The sequence below is a fragment of the Seriola lalandi genome, unplaced genomic scaffold (assembly GCF_002814215.2).
Source record: "Seriola lalandi dorsalis isolate HSWRI2012SDOR001 ecotype SW California unplaced genomic scaffold, Sedor1 jcf7180002054954, whole genome shotgun sequence".
Taxonomy (NCBI): Eukaryota; Metazoa; Chordata; class Actinopteri; order Carangiformes; family Carangidae; genus Seriola; species Seriola lalandi.
Window position 1 is genome coordinate 2,008,346 of NW_019525505.1, and position 17,909 is coordinate 2,026,254.

At 38.4% G+C, this 17,909-nt stretch overlaps 1 protein-coding gene across 1 annotated transcript in view; it reads right to left on the bottom strand.

Moving 5' to 3' along the window:
* The window catches only part of LOC111645592 (uncharacterized), a 34,620-nt gene extending 17,094 nt beyond the window's left edge, over window positions 1–17,526 (bottom strand). The window contains exons 1-16 of the mRNA XM_087170614.1: window positions 17,511–17,526; window positions 17,275–17,388; window positions 16,055–16,211; window positions 15,505–15,697; window positions 12,402–14,280; window positions 10,931–11,026; window positions 9,714–10,130; window positions 9,219–9,292; window positions 8,788–8,919; window positions 8,322–8,482; window positions 7,606–7,765; window positions 7,316–7,510; window positions 3,781–3,940; window positions 2,251–2,318; window positions 1,893–2,146; window positions 1,053–1,233 (exon numbers count right to left, since the gene is read on the bottom strand). Of these exons, the coding sequence (XP_087026740.1) occupies window positions 1,053–1,233; window positions 1,893–2,146; window positions 2,251–2,318; window positions 3,781–3,940; window positions 7,316–7,510; window positions 7,606–7,765; window positions 8,322–8,482; window positions 8,788–8,919; window positions 9,219–9,292; window positions 9,714–10,130; window positions 10,931–11,026; window positions 12,402–14,280; window positions 15,505–15,697; window positions 16,055–16,211; window positions 17,275–17,388; window positions 17,511–17,526 (4,257 nt within the window). The remainder of the gene's footprint in view (window positions 1–1,052; window positions 1,234–1,892; window positions 2,147–2,250; window positions 2,319–3,780; window positions 3,941–7,315; window positions 7,511–7,605; window positions 7,766–8,321; window positions 8,483–8,787; window positions 8,920–9,218; window positions 9,293–9,713; window positions 10,131–10,930; window positions 11,027–12,401; window positions 14,281–15,504; window positions 15,698–16,054; window positions 16,212–17,274; window positions 17,389–17,510) is intronic.
* Between the last annotated feature and the right edge of the window lie 383 nt (window positions 17,527–17,909).

Here is a 17,909-nt window from a genome sequence, read left to right on the forward strand (position 1 = left end):
TACTGCTGTACTATTCTTTATTTGTCTTACTGTCAAAAACTGAATTATTTGATCTTATTACCACATTTTTTCCCGTATATCCACAGTTAGATAATATCTTATTCCTCTGTGCCAGAGCCCTCAACAAGTGAAACTTTATTTAAAAACTTTCACTACTACAAAATCCCAAGAATCCAGGGATAACCGTTTAAGGTTCTTGCAAGAATCTGGAGCATATCCGCACATTTTCTGTTTTTTGATATGACATCTTGTGATCAGAGCATGTCCAGTCCAGATTTAATCATATATAGGATCATAGTTTGAATTATCTGGGCAACTACAGCTCCAGATTCTGGGCTATTTTATGCAGTTCATGCAGGGACATTGCTCCAAAAATCTATTACGTACTGTAGTAACAACTGTGTGACCCCTTAATAAAGGTAAAAAAAAACAATGGCTGTTGACATATCTATTGGAAAACATGCTTGAGGACCATTTAAACAATATATTAAGAAAAAGATAACAGATTTATCCAAGTGAAGCAATATATAGATGGCACAGGATACCACAAAAATGTATGTATTTAAAAATGAATTAAATTCATTAAATGAATACCAGTAGACTTATTGAGAGATGTGAGGAGAATGGTGCTTCTGTCTTACATATACTTTTAAAACCCGATGGAATAGTGTCCACAGGTTGTTTTCAACAGGTTGTTTTTTAAATTAGCATTACCAAGTCTCTGCAAACTGGAATCAAACACTGAACCTTGTGTTTGAAAACAGTTTCTGCTGAGTGATGGAGAAATAAAACATCCATCCCTTTATGAATAAATGGACTATAACGGGGGCTTAACTGGCTGTTTATGAAAGTGTCACACACTCTTTATTGAACAAATCTGATCGATGTGTTCGCACGTTTACACATTTCATTGCTGAGGCTTTTTATAAATAATGAAACTATATATTTGCTTGGGACTGAGGGCAATGGCAAGTTACATGTTGGGAAGTTGTTAAGTATGTAAGTATGTGTAAGAAAATATACAATTGCCTTAGTTATTTTTTTTTCCTTACATAACAAAATCTGGCGCACATCCTGCACTCTGAGCGGGGTCCTACTAGCGGCGGGGGTTTTGGGGTGGCCATGTCCCTCTTGGATTGGACAGAGCTGAGGCAGGTCTCGCTGCACAACTCCTTCATAGCTCCTGAATCATCCACTGGAGCCAGGATGACGTTGTGCGGCCGCATTATTACCCTGAGGAGACAACGATGAATGAAATTAGGATGAGATTCTAAGTCAGGAAAAAAAACTGCACACAGGAGATCTGTTATGACGCAGTGACGTTCAAGGATGGGTTAAGAGTTCATAAAAACCTCAGTCCACCGAATTTAGTGCAGCAGTTTCACTACTTTACTGCACAACACTAGTCTATAAAGAGGGTAACTAGTTCCATTTTTGCAACCAATGATTATTTCTGTTAACCACAAATCTGAATTTATCCAATATTAATCTGGTCTATTAAATTCCAGAGGATACAAAAAAAATCATAACTTTTAAAGCTCAAGTGATGTAATTAAATTACTTGTTTTGTCTGATCAAGACCAAACCATAAAAAAATTTTACTTTATTTTCATGTAACGCAATGAACAGCACCAAGCTGGAACTAAGGAATGTTTGTTTTGTTTTTGCTTGAAAAATGACTTAAGCAACTAATCAATTATAAAAGTAGCTGATTGATTATTTTTCTGTTGATAATTTTAACAAACAAAATTAACAAAAAAAATGGGAACGTAACTGTTAAATTTTGGGTTGATTCACATATGACACAGTTCAATCTCTCTGTCTCTTTTATTCAAATAAATAAATCAGGCATCAGTCGTAGAAAAGCATGAAGAAAAATATCCTGGACTTACTGGCAGCAGTTGTAGCAGTTCTTGGTGACCATTTTGAAGTGGGGGTGTCTTTCAGAGAGACAAGAAGCAGAGCAGAAAACCTCTAACGAGCTCTTCGGCTGGTAAAGTGTCTGTCCTCTCGGCAGCCTCTTCCCGCAGTTGCAACAGACAACGCACAAGTCTGCGATGATGAGTGTTGGAGTGGCGTCCGATTCAGCACCTTTCGAGGCTTCATTTTCGTTTACAGTTGAGTCAGAGCTGACCATCACGTCTTCCTGTGACATGATGCACAGTTATTATACAGGGATTAGAGGCCGTCCCTGGACCAGCATGTATCAGACAAACTTATTTATTATATGAAATATGTAAATATACTCACAGTATTTGATTTTTGTTGGGATTGTTTTTCCTTTTTCCTCTTTTTCAACCGACCTGAGCTTTTCTTTCCTGAGAGGAGAAATCAGAAACATGTGATTAGGTTTACTGCAAATACAAGTGAATGTGTGACACTTCACTTTAAAGCCCCTTAATAAGCATTTATCTACTATATTATTATAGTGGGAGCAGCATGTCAGACACGAACACAAAGAGACTGGATAAGCTGGTAAAAAAAGCTGGGTCTGTGCTTGGCAGGAGTCTGGACTCACTCAGGACTTTTGTGGAGAGACACATGCAATGTAAGATGGAGGCCATCTTGGACAATACCAACCATCCTCTCCACAACATTCTGGCAGGACAGAGAAGCAGCTACAGCTGCAGCAAACGTCTCATCTCACTGCGCTGCAGAACAGAGAGGTTCAGGAGATCCTTTGTTCCCACTGCCATCAGGCTATACAACACCTCAGCCAGAGGAAGTGGACTAATCTAGTTATTATTGTTAATTTATTATGATCTGTTTTTAATATTATCAACAATGAGCTAATGGACACATGAATCTATCTATCTATCTATCTATCTATCTATCTATCTATCTATCTATCTATCTATCTATCTATCTATCTGTCTATCTATCTATCTATCTGTATTAGCATTATATTAATAATAAATGGTTTAAATAATATAGTTCTAAGCAGCTGTAAGGACACTTTAAAGTGTCAATTCATTTGAGTATTTGTCAACAATTGTAACGTTGAAGATATATTTATATTATTATAAAAGGTGTTTGACTCATTTCATTCATTTATTTTTATTTATTTATTTATCTTCTCCTGGACCATTTTATTTATCTACAAACAAAAACTTTTGACATCTGAACCATTAGAAATATGTTGTAATCACATAAATATTCTACACATTGTGGCTTTAAACTTTTCTAAAATCCACAGTCCCACCTGTGGGACACTTTAGACCTTGTAGCACTAGTTTAGGTACTGGACTCCTCACACAAGTTTGACATAGTCTCCTAATTCTATCTGTGCAAAGCATTTTAGGATCCTCATAGAACTGGTTCAAACTCTGGTGCTCCTACTACAGGTTTTATAATCCAATTTCATGCCAAAACCTGTGCCAATATACAGCTGCGTCCTCTAATGGGTGCCCAGAGGATAGGTTACAGTTGTCAAAACATACATAAATATACACTTATACAAGTACTTACAACTATATAATAGTGTGTTTAAAAAATGATTTCTAAATATGTATACAATGTAAATGAAAAACACAGTAAATGAAAACATCTGTAAAAATTATAACCAATGAGAGAACTGCAGACATATTTAATTTTGGGGATTGGAAGTAAAGGTACCGACAGCCTGTGTGATAACTACAGTCTCACTCACACTGCAAGATGAGTCTAATAAAGAGGTCGCAATCTGTGTCAGACTGCACATTATCTATTTTAAGGCATTTCAGATAGGTCAGATATTACAAAAAAAAAAAAATCTGTTCTGACAAACTTATTTTCCTTTACCTTGAAGCTTGTATATGATAGCAGGCCGTAGCTTGTATGACGTCACACAGGTGCGAGTGCAGAAGAGCTCCACCACGCCCTTGCTGCTTTCGTAGTCAACCATATCTGACATTGGTCGATTAGTGTGGCACATAGTGCACTGGTGCGGTGTTTTGATTTTCTGCGGAAAAACAAAACAAGAAATTAATCAGCAAGCAGACGTCTCAGCCTCTTCCTGAGTGAAAGCTGGATACGATGCTCGAATACTGATGTTAGACACAGATTTAAACGTGGTTTGCACAGTTCCTGTAACGTCACCACCAGAGTTGATGCTGCAGCATTGAATGGATTCACCACACTGCATTGCTGGAGCTGTTTTTAATGCTTTGAGCTAAACCCCTTATTCCCCCTAAGGGAAATCTCCATGCTTCAGCAAACAAGGGTATTTTAAAAGGATATCGGTGGCCAGGTTTGGGCAACAGTAGAGAGATTCATAAAGAAATGGTTTTCCCAGTCTGGTGTGGAAGAACTTGACTGGCCACAGAGCACCAACCAACATCTTTGGGATGAACTGGGATGTCATCTGAAATCGCCCAACATCAACGACTGACCTCGTTAATGCTCATGTGGCTGAATAGGATGAAATCCCTGCAGCAAGGCTCCAAAATCTGTTGGGAAGTGAGGCTGTTGTATAAAGCAGATCAATACCAGTGGGTTTGGATATGTTTGTCCATACACTGCGGGTCAGCCTATTTTACCCATGTCTTATCAAAAAGCCAAATTTAATGTTGTTTATTCTTCAATGACGAGGAAGCTGGTGGTGTTCTGGTTATTTCATGTCCTAAATAATATATAGTGTTAAAAATTCTGTGAGATTATTTTCTAGTAATTATTTAGTGATGAGAGAAAAAATATTTTCCTGTTACAGCTTCTGAAATGTGAGGATTTACTCCTACTCTTTGCTTTCTATCGTTAAAGATTTTAATTTTTTAATTATTCTCTGGCAGTTTCTGACAGTTTTCTTGTAGAAATAGCTGCGAGATTATATGAAAATGGTTGTTAGTTGTCAGTTGCAGCACTAGAACTTTTAATAAGGGTGAGGATGTAATATATATTTTTATATTTCTAATTGCATTAAACAAGCAAAACCAAGGTTGAATTTATTCTTCAAACAACCCTGTGTAGTCAAAGCCTAATACATCTTATTTCTTTGTGTCAAAGATCTCCATTTTTGAACAACACCGCTGCACTGGATGACATGCTCTTTCATCACACTGAACAGAGCCTGTGTAGTTTATTTTGAAGCAGCTCCACAGACTAATAATAGCATCCATTTTTTTCATCTCAGGGGATGTTTCTGTGGCAGCACATGCTCGAGGAAACATTTCTGTACCCTGAAATTAAAACATTTTTGTGTGAATCTACAATCTTAACACAGAGCTACAATATAATTCAATGTACATAAGCTACAGAGGCCTTGTATTAAACATAATCGTGGACATGGATATATATTTAGAGGTTCATTCCACCTGTTTTGCGGGTTTACTTGTACATTACCAACAGCCATTTCACAAATAATCCAATTTTGGCTCCAGGTCATTACAGTATCTTATCAATATCAACATCATATTGAAAGAAATGTGTGCACTGTTTTTTGTTAGTGACTTAATTTTGTATTTTATTGAGCACAGTCGAGAGGGTCCCCACGAATGAAAAGGAGAGTGATCAGCTGTAGCAACTGGCAATGCCTCAGGTTTGAGTTTTTTTATTGTATTAGGGTTCCTTCGATAGGTAGTCGCTGACAGTGAAATGACAACTGTACACGTTACCTCTTCCACTGTGATGATGCCGTAATCTGGGTGTTTGATTGCAATGAGCCATAACTGACACTGGTGAGACTGATAGATTTAGTGTAAAGTGGTACCATTACTCAAAACCTATGCCAATTAATTTTCTGTGAACCGACTATTAATTAATCAATTAATGATGTCAGTACTGGTTGATTTCTGGTTGGGGGCTACTCACAGGTTAATCCGGCCATGGTAAAATATTTTTGTGTAATAAGCCTTTATATTATTCCCAATATATTTACATTATCCCGCTGCACTTCTCTCAGAGCCAACTGACCGTTACCTGTTGCTGGGACAGAGACGTTGTCGGTACGGTTTCTGACTCTGGCTCGGTCCATGGGAACAACGACGGGACGGCACCCCGCTTTAACGCTGCGTAATAATTTCTCTGCCCGCCGATGTAGTCCTGATGCCTGAAGTGGTCACTGCACACACGCAGGCCGTGAATCCTGGTCATCAGTACGGTTGTAACTTTTGGGTCGAAACGACTGTTCTTGATGGCCTCCAGCCACTCACAACACAGAACCGGATTGGACGGGAAAACGTGAAATTTTTGCGGGGTGGACAGTCTTGACGTGCGGACATTTCCACACCCGGGTACCGAACACCTCATTTCCCCACGGTGAAAATGAAGAGAAACCAGCGACTTTTCGCTGTTCAGACTGTAAACACCACCACAACGCCGAGTCTAATACACAGACAGTACTGCAGTCTTTTACTCCTCTACTCCTGCAATTACGGTACAGGTGCTGCGAGCAGCCAAAAAGCGCAACACAAAAACAAACGGCAACAAATTTTGACATATGACAAATCTGTTAAAAAATTAAACTTTAGAATTAATTTTATATCGGTAAAGTAAATTTTTTTATGACAATGCATACTGACATTTCAGGTGACTTTACCTACACCTTTACAATATCCTACAGAATTTTCATCAAGATATTTATAGTATGTCATATGTAATTTAAGATTAATTGGTCTTGCCTAGTGTTCAGTAAGTATGTGACAACATTTTTTTTTCTTAAGTGAGTACTCATTGACTTTTTTGGCTGTTCTCAGTGCCTGTACCATAATTGCACGAATAGACACACAAATGAACAGTGACTGGTCCTTGGTACCATAAATAGTCAAATGTGCATTAATGTGTGGCTGAAAATAGTCCCAAACAAATGCACGACATAATCCTGCCTCAGTAACTCCTCCTGTTTGAATGAGCTAAAAAACACGCTGACCCACTTCTGGCTGGCTGAAGGCCACGCCATGTTGGTTTTCCTTTTTTTGTGGAATCTGTTGACAATAACAGAAATACAGATAACGGCAGCTTTATCATTCTAGCATATTGTACCTGATTCCCATTTTGTCATTGAGATCATTATTATTTTTTACATATTATCTTTTAATATGCAATCTACCTTTTTATGTTTTCCTCTTTTTCATATCAATAAACTAAAGTGTAACAAAACTAAATATGTCACCAAAATGTTCAAAATATTAATTTGATATGCTCTGTCTATTTCAACAATAAGCATATTTTCTCTACAGCTACCAAGCCAGTAACCATACCGATTTATGCAAACAGCATGTATATATGTATATATAACATGATTTGCTCTAGATTCGGCCACAATATGATGATTCTGGACCTGCACTTTGCACAGTTTTAGTTGTGAGTATTTTTGTGCTTTGTGATTGTGATATTTCTGCACCTCTTTGAATTCTTGCAGACATTTCTCACTGCAGATGGCTTTCGTTTCCTCCTCGAGCTCCAGCATGAGCGGCTGGTTGTGGCAGAGGGAGCTGCAGTTGTCACAGGTGGGCATGTTGTCCCTGCAGAATCCTTCCAAGCATGAGTCGCTGCAAAACTTGTGGACACCTTCTTGCAGGGTCAACTCACATGTGGTCTGTGGTAGATAATGATAAAGGAGCAGTGAGTACAACTTTTACTAACTTTTTTTTTGTTTTGAGGCAGAAGAAATTGAGATTTGTTTTTACTTACAGTGCAGGATTTGTTGCACATGCTGCAGAGTGACTGTGGTGGTTGGGTGGGCACACTGTTGGTCTTGAAGGAGGACACACAGGTCAAACTGCAGAAGTCCTTCATAGTTCCTTTAATGTCCACTACAGCCATGATGAGGTCCAGAGGCTGCGTTATCGCCCTAACCCAGAGGAGGGGAGAAGATAAAGAGTTTGATACATCAACCTTTAATACGTTTTTTAACGTTTTACACAGAACAATATGATTAGATAATCAGGGCGTTTTTTCACCAGTATATTCATCTTTGTTATTTATTTGAACCTACACTAATGACTATGGTTCAAATGGCTGTGTAATGTGATAGGAGGTCACATGTAGCAATGAACTCACAGAGAATTATCAGCTGTCTCTGAAGTTCACCTTAGCTGTGCGGAGCTTTATAGCTTCTTTCAGCTCACTGTCTTTCTATTGCTTTCCATGCAGCCACCATTTCAACTCATTAAGAATGTTATGAAAATCAACTTTTAGAAACTTGAAATGTAAGAAACGATAAGTTATTTGTGCAAGTGAATATAATGCTTGCATACCATACCATAATGAAATAACTGGGAACCAGTGGCTGACTGAAAGCTAGGAAAAACACACTAAAACCTTTTATACTACAAAGGCTACAAAGTCTACTTCATGCAAGAATACTGGTCTGGCTCTTTGAGAGGTGACGTTTTTCTCAGACTGACTTGTGACAGTAATGGCAGGTCTTGGTGTTTGGTTTGTTGATGGGGAACATTTCAAACAGGCAGTTTTTGGAGCAGAAGACATCAGTGAATCCCTTCTTCTGGTACGCAGTCTGTCCCATCATCATGCTCTTGTTGCAGTGGGAGCATGTCATGTGAACGGCCTGACAGGGAAGAGAATAGATACAGATTTCAATATTATATATGCATACAAACAAACTAAATGTTTAGTATATGACATTTGAAATACAACTGCATTAAGTTACTACAAAATACTAAAAGGGAGAACCTTTTTTTAAAGATTCTATGCTTTTTATTTTTGTTTTTATTCCTCACACTTTATTAATAAAGGTGCACACTTTCCCTTAAATTACTTTACAGTGCCAAATTACATTTTTCTTTTCAATTTATATAAATTTTATGAAGCCAAATACTTTATCCACTTGTCAGGAGAAGTTCATTTTCCTACCTTGTTTTTGGCATCTGTGGATCTAGAAGATGTTTCGCTCTGGTTGCTGCCGTCTTGGTCGGGTTGATCCCTCACCGGCCACTTATTACAAAGAGATGATAACTGGGAAATATGAACTGGAGTCTGCAAATTCTAGTAGGAGAAAAAAAAAAAAAAAAAAAAAACACAAGAAAAAAAAAACCATAAACCAAAAAAGTCACCTGAGAAAACTGTACTGCTGTGATTTGATTTTAACGTCGTAAGTCTGTTTTGTGTCCATCGTCATTTCCATCTATAACTAGAAATAAACACGATTGTGTCAACTGTTGGACAATAGAAAACAGATTTACAGTCAATGGAAGAACCATGAATATAATGAAAACTTTAATTCATACTTTGACCCAGTTTTTTAATTATTATATGAGATAAAACATCAGGGACTGGATACTTACCATGCTGAGTTTTGGGATCACTATCTTCACTTCTTTCATTCCAGTCACTGCAGCTAATAATCTGTTCTTCTTTTCTATAAATCACGTGAAAACATGTTTTTGTTATAATTTGTTAAAATATTAGCACTGACATTGGATGGGCTGCATTGAAATTTTGCACAGACGTTCGTGGACCACAGAGGATGAACCATACCAACTTTTCCTCTAGTGCCTCCTTATGAATTCTACTTCAGATTTTCAAGGTCCCATGAGAATAAATTCTGGTGACTCTGCTGAACTTTTTCTCCAGCGTTATAAACAGGTTAAGTTTAAACTTGTTTATTGAATAGCCTGACATCTACTAGAAGGATTGGCACAAAATTAGACATTTATTTTTCATTATAATATATCCTAATGGACTTTTGTGATGCCCTGACTTTTCCTGTAGCGCCACCAGATTTAAGGTGGCAGAGAAGCTTCTGCTATCCACATCCATCCAGTCAGTTTGTTACTCACCTTTCTCTTTATCTTTTTTCTCCACATGCTTCTCTGCATCAATGTCCATGGTGTCTTCACAGTCAGTGTCAGTGGTTTGCTTCTTATGATCCTGCTTCGTGGTTTTATTGACATCTGTCCTCACAGGCATCGCCGCTGATGCACTTGAGTCACCATCTCCATCATTTTCCCCATTTCTGACATCCTCATCAGAGTCTATGTCCATATCAAAGTCCACATTCATGTCCTGATCATCATCATTATCACTAAATCCACGAGATGGTGTTTCCTCAGGTGTTTTGATATTGTTCTCTGTGTTGTCCTCATCACTTTTCTCTTTATTCAGCTCAGACTCCTCACTTTCACTCTTCTTCCTCCTGCCTCTGCCTCGTTTTCTCGACGAAGAAACTCGTTTTTTAGTTGATGAAAATGAGCCTTCTGAGGACAACAGACCAAGAAGAGACAGACAAGTATGTGAGAAGAGTATCAACACTTTTCTTGGTCAATATTCACAGATCAACGCAGCTAGAAACCTAAACAATGAGCTGAAACTCTCTACAAAGCTCAGTAAAGCAGATGATTCAGGTGATAACTCTCTATAGGTTCGTCGCTATGAATGATGCCTCTCACACCGTCTCATTGTTTTCACTTTGCTATTTGATCCATTATTATGATAAAAATATAAATTATAGCGCTTTTAAATTGAACTGATCTCGACTCATTTAAAGATACATCAATGGGCATTTGTTATATTCGTGAATAGAAGCAAAACAAAACACAAGACAAGTTGCCAGACACCCACATCACAGCCACCAATAATTATAGAAAGTAAGTAACTTAATGTGGCTCTACATAATTTGCATATAATTATGATTATCTATGTTGTTCCTTGTTCAACACACGTTATCAATTTCTCTTTTACAAAGGAATCAACTAAACATCTCAAGCATTTCTGTCACCTTCCAATTTCTTGACAAATGCAATTCTTTGTGTTAATTTTGTAGAGCAGGCCTGGATTGGGCATAGATGAGCAAATCTATTCCTTGTTTGTCCATTAACATACCTCTAAATACAATCTTTGTAAATATATAATTATTCTGCTTTTGATTCCGATTTATTGGTGGTTAATCTTGTTTCAGTTAAAGAAAATGCAGTGACGTGTATTACAAGCCTCAGTGCCTAAAAACGAATATAACACAGATCAAAGGCTAGTAAGAGTTTATATGTTTATTACATACCGCTCGGCTGAAGAGAACCGCCTGCATCTTCATCGTCCTCTTCAGGATCATCAGCGTCATCACAATTGTTCAGCTCCACGTATGGCTGCACTTCATCTTCAAAGGAAAGTGAGACAAGTACATGTGTGTTGTAACAAGAGGAATGCAGTAATCTTGATATCACAAAAGCATCAATTTCATCAAAACAAAACTTTATTAATGCTGGTCTTTTTTTTTTAGAATCCAGTAAAAACTATGAATCAACTTTCTCTAGCTCTAAGTACAGGCCTTTATCTACAAAACACACACTTATATGAAAAGGTTTGACATCCTTTAAAAAGATATCCCGTGGAGTTTTTGACTCATGCATGCACATATGAACGTGAATAAACATTCTTACCAATGGTCTAAAGCTCCATATTTTACCCTTTCAGAGTGTTTCAGTTGAAATGTTAATCCATAAGAAGATATATTTGTGCTTTTAAGAACCAAAAACTATCTCACTATATGTTCATATCTCCTCTCTTATGCCTCTCTCTGGAGCTCTAGTAGCAACAGGGCATTTTGTGTTTGTCTCTGAACCTTTATTCTGATCGGCTGACTTTTCTGAGATTGTACCCTACTATTGTAGCTTGGTAAATGCAAATGCCGATGGTCAGTGAATGTGGAAATGGACCGAACAGACGGTGAAATGCATTTCAGAAAGAAATTATTTTAGCCACTGGTCACTAATGTGACTGTCCTTAGGAAGGCATTTCTGTAGGCTTTGCCTGAGGGAATTACCCAAAGTTCAGAGCTTTGTGATGTAAAAAAAACAGGGTTGCCATGGTTATCAGGGGGATGCCCAGAAGTGTAAAAAAAGGGCAAACAATGGCCATAAAACTCAAGAAATAATAAGATAGAAGAAGAACGGGCAACAAACAAGCATGAAAGGAACGAATCCCAATGTTAGCAGTACAGGAAAAAAGACAGTACTTTACGGTATAAACACAGAGCTCACTGTGATTCAGAGCCACTTATTTGTCCTATGACGACATGATGATGAATTCCATACATCCAAATTGGAATAGATCTGATCCAACTTTTTTTTTTTTTTTTTACAAACAGGGAGAGAATAAAAATGTACAATCAAAAGTCCCAAACCCACAAATGATTGCAAATGTTTTGGCATCATCAAGGTAACGTGATATAAGTGCTGTCCCATTCCTCTTTATACCATTTTGGGCCCTTGCAGCCTCTTGCACTCAATCACTCACCAGGTGACGTTGTCTGTGAGGGTTCAGGGCCTAGGGTTTAGGGGGCGACATTGGTATCAGACCTTTATGTTTTGAGTGATGCAAATGTTTCGAGGAAGGAAATACAGTGAACATGTTTGCTAGGCCTTAAGGATACACAGTGAACTTTGTGAGTAAAGCTGACTGTAAACATAACTTTTGTTTGTTTACAAGAAAACTCCCACAGGGCACCTTTAAGTTTTGAACTAATCACATACCTGAAATCTCAATTTCCTCAAACGATTTTCCTTCAAATCTTTCAAGCGATCCATACTCCATTGCCAAGAGCAGCTCTGAGATTTTTGCGATGTCGAGTGCTGCCTCTGGCGTCTGGTAATGCTCCCTGTCGGTCCGAATGTCCCGGCCCAGCACTCTGGCTAACTGATCCAGCTCGTCATTTGTGAAGCTGAGAATCTGGAAAATTCTTGCGATGTGCTTTCGAAAAAAAGTAGACCTGAGGTTCTCTGGTTTCTTTGCTCCACACCGAGCTGCAAAGGTGCTGATGCACGTCTGTCCCTGGTAGAAGCTTGTACATATGGCCACAGGTCTTGCAAATAAAAAGGGATTACGTTCATGCACGCCACATGCCTTTCTCTTGGTCACAAGCAGTGTTATTGCGCTGAGCAGCTCAGGTGTCAACGTAACAGCAACTTTTTTCTCAACATTTTTTCTGCCACTCTTAGTTATAACATTGATCTTCACATTGCGCTTGGACAGAATTTGCTCAAACTGTGACTGACAAACAGCAGCGTCTCCATGAAGCTCAGTCTCCTCCCTGTCCTGGAATGACTGGAGGGTGACTTTTGAAACTTCAAACACATTTCTGTTTAGGATCAATACCTGTGCAACTGTCACTCTGAGAAGTGCATTATAGACTGGAGCGCTCTCATACATGGTCAGGCTTTTGACTGCAGATGTTGCTGTCTTCTCCATGCACTGGTAGAAGAGCTGCACGTCCTGTGTGAACGGTACGGTCGGCGGGCTGTTTATTTTTGATATTGTTGAGGGGGTGTGGCTCCATTCTTCTGCACACAACTTCATAAAAGTCTCTGCATCTTGTATCGTCTCTTTATCGGCTTCCTCTTTCAAAGCCCTGGCGTATCTGATGTCACTCATTTTCTTGAGGGAATTTCCCAATCTCACCACAACACTTGGTCTGTCACATGACTTCGTCTCCTCATTGAAACCAGCGAGCTCTCGGACAGCTTCAACAACTTTGCTGAAGTTTTCAGTTTTGATAGCATCTTCAAAGCTACTTACCGACTTTTTTCTTAATATTATTAGGAGTCTTCCCATTAGCCTCAGCCTCTGTTTGATGTCTTCGGCTCTTTCTTTCTTTTCATTCATGAGGCACAAACACTGTGCCAGCTGCAGAATATAAGAATCACTCCAAACTACAGATGAAACCTCATCTTTCTTCAGGGTTTTTAACAGCTTCCTCACCTCTGATGGGATTTCTTGGGGGTCTGCAGACACTGAAGCAGCAACCAAAGTTAAGATTTTAGTCTTGCGGCCTGTTGGAGGAGAGAACTTCTTTGAAGGGCACCTCCGCATATGTCGCCACATTTCCTTACGACCATACATGCCTTTACAATATATACAGGGTGCAAATGTTTTAGCAGTGGGGGGCATGTTTGACTTTCTTCTGTTCACTTTCAGTTCCCCACATTGGGTCTTCAAAACCTCCTGATTATGCTTGTAGTTTCCTCTGTTTCGTAACTTCTGCAGGAGCTTTTTTCGCGCCTTGGATTTTCGACGTAACGCCAACACTTCAGCGATCTCGGCCTCTTCCTTCCTGTGGGTGAAAAGGTGACGAGAAATTTTAGACTGAGCTTTCCCGCAGACGTAGCAATAATTCTTCGTGGTACAGGAAGGGTCTTTGGGCTCCACATCAGAGGCAGAGACATCTGAGCTGGAGTCAGCCTCATCCTCCTGCTGGTTGGATGAATCATCATCATCTTCATCACCATCGTTGATGGGTTCAGGCACAGATCTCCGCCGTTTAGAGGAACCTGACTCTGGATTGGTCTTCACATTCTGACACTGCCGGTTGTTGATCCCGGTAAAACTGTTACTTGGTCCATCATCAGGGACAACCTGGAATTAAGAAAAACAACAAATCAATCAACAAAACAATGCTTATCTAGTACTTCCCCCTGTTTGCCATTCAAATTATAACTCTATCTTTTAAATTTTTTGACACCAATATACAATATCAAGATTCATTCAGTGTGCGGGCGCCCCAGTGGCTTACCTGGTAAGCTCGTACCATGAAAGCTTAGTCCCTACTGCAGCAGGGTTGGAATCCAACCCGCGGCTCTTTGCTGCATGTCATCCCCTCTGTCTCGCCCTGACTTTGCTGTCTCACTCTCACTGCAACGTTTAACAGCAATAAATGCCCCAAAAAAATAGCTAGCTCACTTTTTTTCAGACTAGTTTTTTCTCCAACTCTCTCTAACTTTAAGCTTGTTTTCTCACTGGGTTCTGAGGTAGTCTGGAGCAGTGTTCATATCACTGTATGATAGAGAGCAATAGTGGGGCACAACATAGTTACAGAAATAGAGTTACAACTTTTCCTTTGCCGTGTCTCATTAGTGAATAGGAGACTTCTGCTTTGGAGTCACTGTGTTAACATTCATTCACAGAGAGCGGCAGTGGTTGTGAGAAAGAGCTTTGCAGAAGAGATGGCTTTGCTTGATGTGAATCTGAAAAGGAAAGTCTTTTTTCAAACCCCTAAATGTCATCTTCACTAATGCCTAATCACAGTTCTTGCCGTCCATAAATGCAGATACATTTTCGAGGAGGTAAACATCAGCTACAGCGTAGTCTTAATTCACATCCATATATAAATCTCCAGTGCTGGTTTATTTTAACACATCATAATTAACACTTTAGTGAATGCATTAAACCTGCACTAAGCAATTTCTGACCACCGAGGGGGCTGACAGACAAAGCATACAGAAGTCTCTTTGTTTTGCTAAACCTTCAACCAGCTTCACCAATCAGTTGTTTAATTAGGCTTTTTGTGACTTCTTTGTTTGTCTGCTGTTGTGCAAAAATGAACATTTGTTTAATTGAGAAAATAATCACCAGATTAATCAAAAATGATCGTTACTTTGTTGACACTATGTTAAAGATAGAATATTTCCTAATATATTTGTCATAAACAGAAAGAGGCAGAGTAGTAAAAAATTAGTAGGCATGTCTGAAATAGATGTCAACGGATGTACTTGAATTATTTGCGACATGATGGGACAAAAAGTATAAAAATATTGACACACAAAATCAAAATCAAGAACATACTGCAGAAAAAAAACCTACTGTTGAGCGCCAGGGGTATGAGGAGTCCCCGTAGTTGTACGTTATCTCATCGCCTCGAAATATTTTCTTCACTGCAAACAGGCACAGGTGTGGCTTCCCCTCACAAACAACAGTCCTCATTTCACAGTTGGGACTTTTGTAATCATCATTCACGAGTCTTCCAAGGCTCCCGTCCTCTGATGAAGCATCAATGCTGCAAGAAAGATACTCTTCATGAAACTTAAACAACTATTCTCATGGTGTTGTCCTGGAAAACAGACCTGTTGTAGTCAAACTACTTAATTTTGTTGGTAAATAAACATTTTGAGATTTTTTTACATCCTTTAACATTCTGTTTAATTTTTCCAAGTTTACAAAAGTTAACTAATACTAAAGTTGAATTTTGGGTAATTTTGAACATTTTGAGAAATAAAATCATGAAGGTGGTGAAAAACAATCTGACATGATCTGGGATTCTTAAAGTTTTTCTCTTCAACATGAGCCAATACAGATGATTTAAAACAAGAACCATCCTTTAATGACCAAACTGAAAAATCAGCAGTAAACTCACCGCCAGTTTGTTCCATTCCAAGAGAAGTCAAACAAATAATTGTTCAAAGTATAACCACTTTTCTTTGTCCGGGTCTCTTTGTGAGTAAAGATGTTCCCTCGATATTCAACAACGAAGGTGGATGGTTCAATGGATTCATGGGTGAAAACACCTCTCCCTAGAAAAACAAGAATAAAAGAGAAAACCAAAAGTTACATCCAGTTGTTCTAAAACAAAAATATATAAAACCTGAACATCCTAAAACAAAAATAAACCACATGCTCTGTAGGAAACAGATTATTTGTTATAAATAGAAACTAAACAATAACAATAAAAATGGCTGATTACCCTCAGCCAAGTGCTGATCAAAGTTTTGACTCACTGTTAATTTCAAAATAACAGTCTGTTGTTATCCAAGATTTATTCATTAAAAATTAACAAATCAATTTTTCTTCTCCTGAGAAAACAACAACAAAAATTTAGCTGTTTGGAAAAAACAATTGTAACTCAAGGTCCAGGTTCTAGATTTCTCCAGAGCTTTCGACAGAATTTCATAGTTTTTGTCAGTTGAGCAAACACACACTTACAGTTTATCTATTTACAGTCTTCCTTCACTCCTGAAGACTGTTCGATGTGGTTGAAAGCTCTGGAAAAAGCTGGTAGGAGTTAGAATCAAAATATTGTTGAAAGGCCTCAATACTTATATCCTTTTTTAAACATATTCTTTGGGCATTTTGTCTTTATTTGACAGTAGATAGTGTTGTGAGACAAGAATTAAGAGGCGTGTAAAAGGGGTATGGCACATCATCAAAAGTCCAGAACCAAACCTTTGACTTGTTGCGTTTATGTGGCATGTTCATTAGAAGATCATGGCGCCCCCTCATGACCAGCACAAACTGACAGACTGTTTGGGAAAACACTGAAGTGATCGTGATCTATTATTGCACTAACTTAATTGAACATTTCCATTATTGACCTTTTGCCAATACACAAGTTTTGTTTTCTGATGTGAAGAAGCAGAAAATAAGGCAAAGGTGTCTTGCAACTGCAAGCTAGACCTGGAGTAACATCTTCAAAAGAAAACAGTATTATCAAATCATTCACTGTTCAAACATCAGTGTCTCTAATCGCTTCATGTATTAGAAAAAATGGTTTAACTGTGGCTGACTCTCCCTGCTAGTTATCAAAAACCTCCAGAAACCCTGGAACTTGAATGGAGAGACAGTCGTGTCAGCACCAACCTTTTAAGGAGTCAATAAACATTTCCTGCAGGAAGGGTTTGTCTCTGCAAGACTTTATGTGCTCCAGGGCCTCTTGCTCAGGACTCAGCTGTCTTCCTCGTTGCTTCACATCATCTGGAAGGTTATAAAAAATATTTAATATTAAAGCTTCAAAAAAGTCACACACACCTGTGTTTGTCTTGTCATGTTCATCTTGTTCCATTTTCATCATACAGTTTGATTAATACTGTCTTTACACTGTACTTCTAACATTGCGGTTGAACTGGTGTCTTTTAATGTGAATGTATTTCCCATCAGCTCAACTTATGAATCATTAATTCACTAACTCAGGCTTTAAAATTACACTTAAGTAGAATGGACACAAAAATAAGAACACGTGTACAATTTAATGCAATGTTATAGGTCCAAAAGACATGACTGGAACTTGAACCGCTAAGTGTTTTCAACTGAAGCTGTGCTGTGATGGTGTTAATTTAACTCTCTGGTGTTGTGTTGGATTCATTATATTTTAAGTGACGTATATGCCGGGAAAAAATACTTGTGACAAAACTGCATTAGACATTGTTTTGAATAGCACTAAATAGAAGATTACGTTTCATGAGCCACTAAAACAACCTGCGGTCAAACTAAAAATT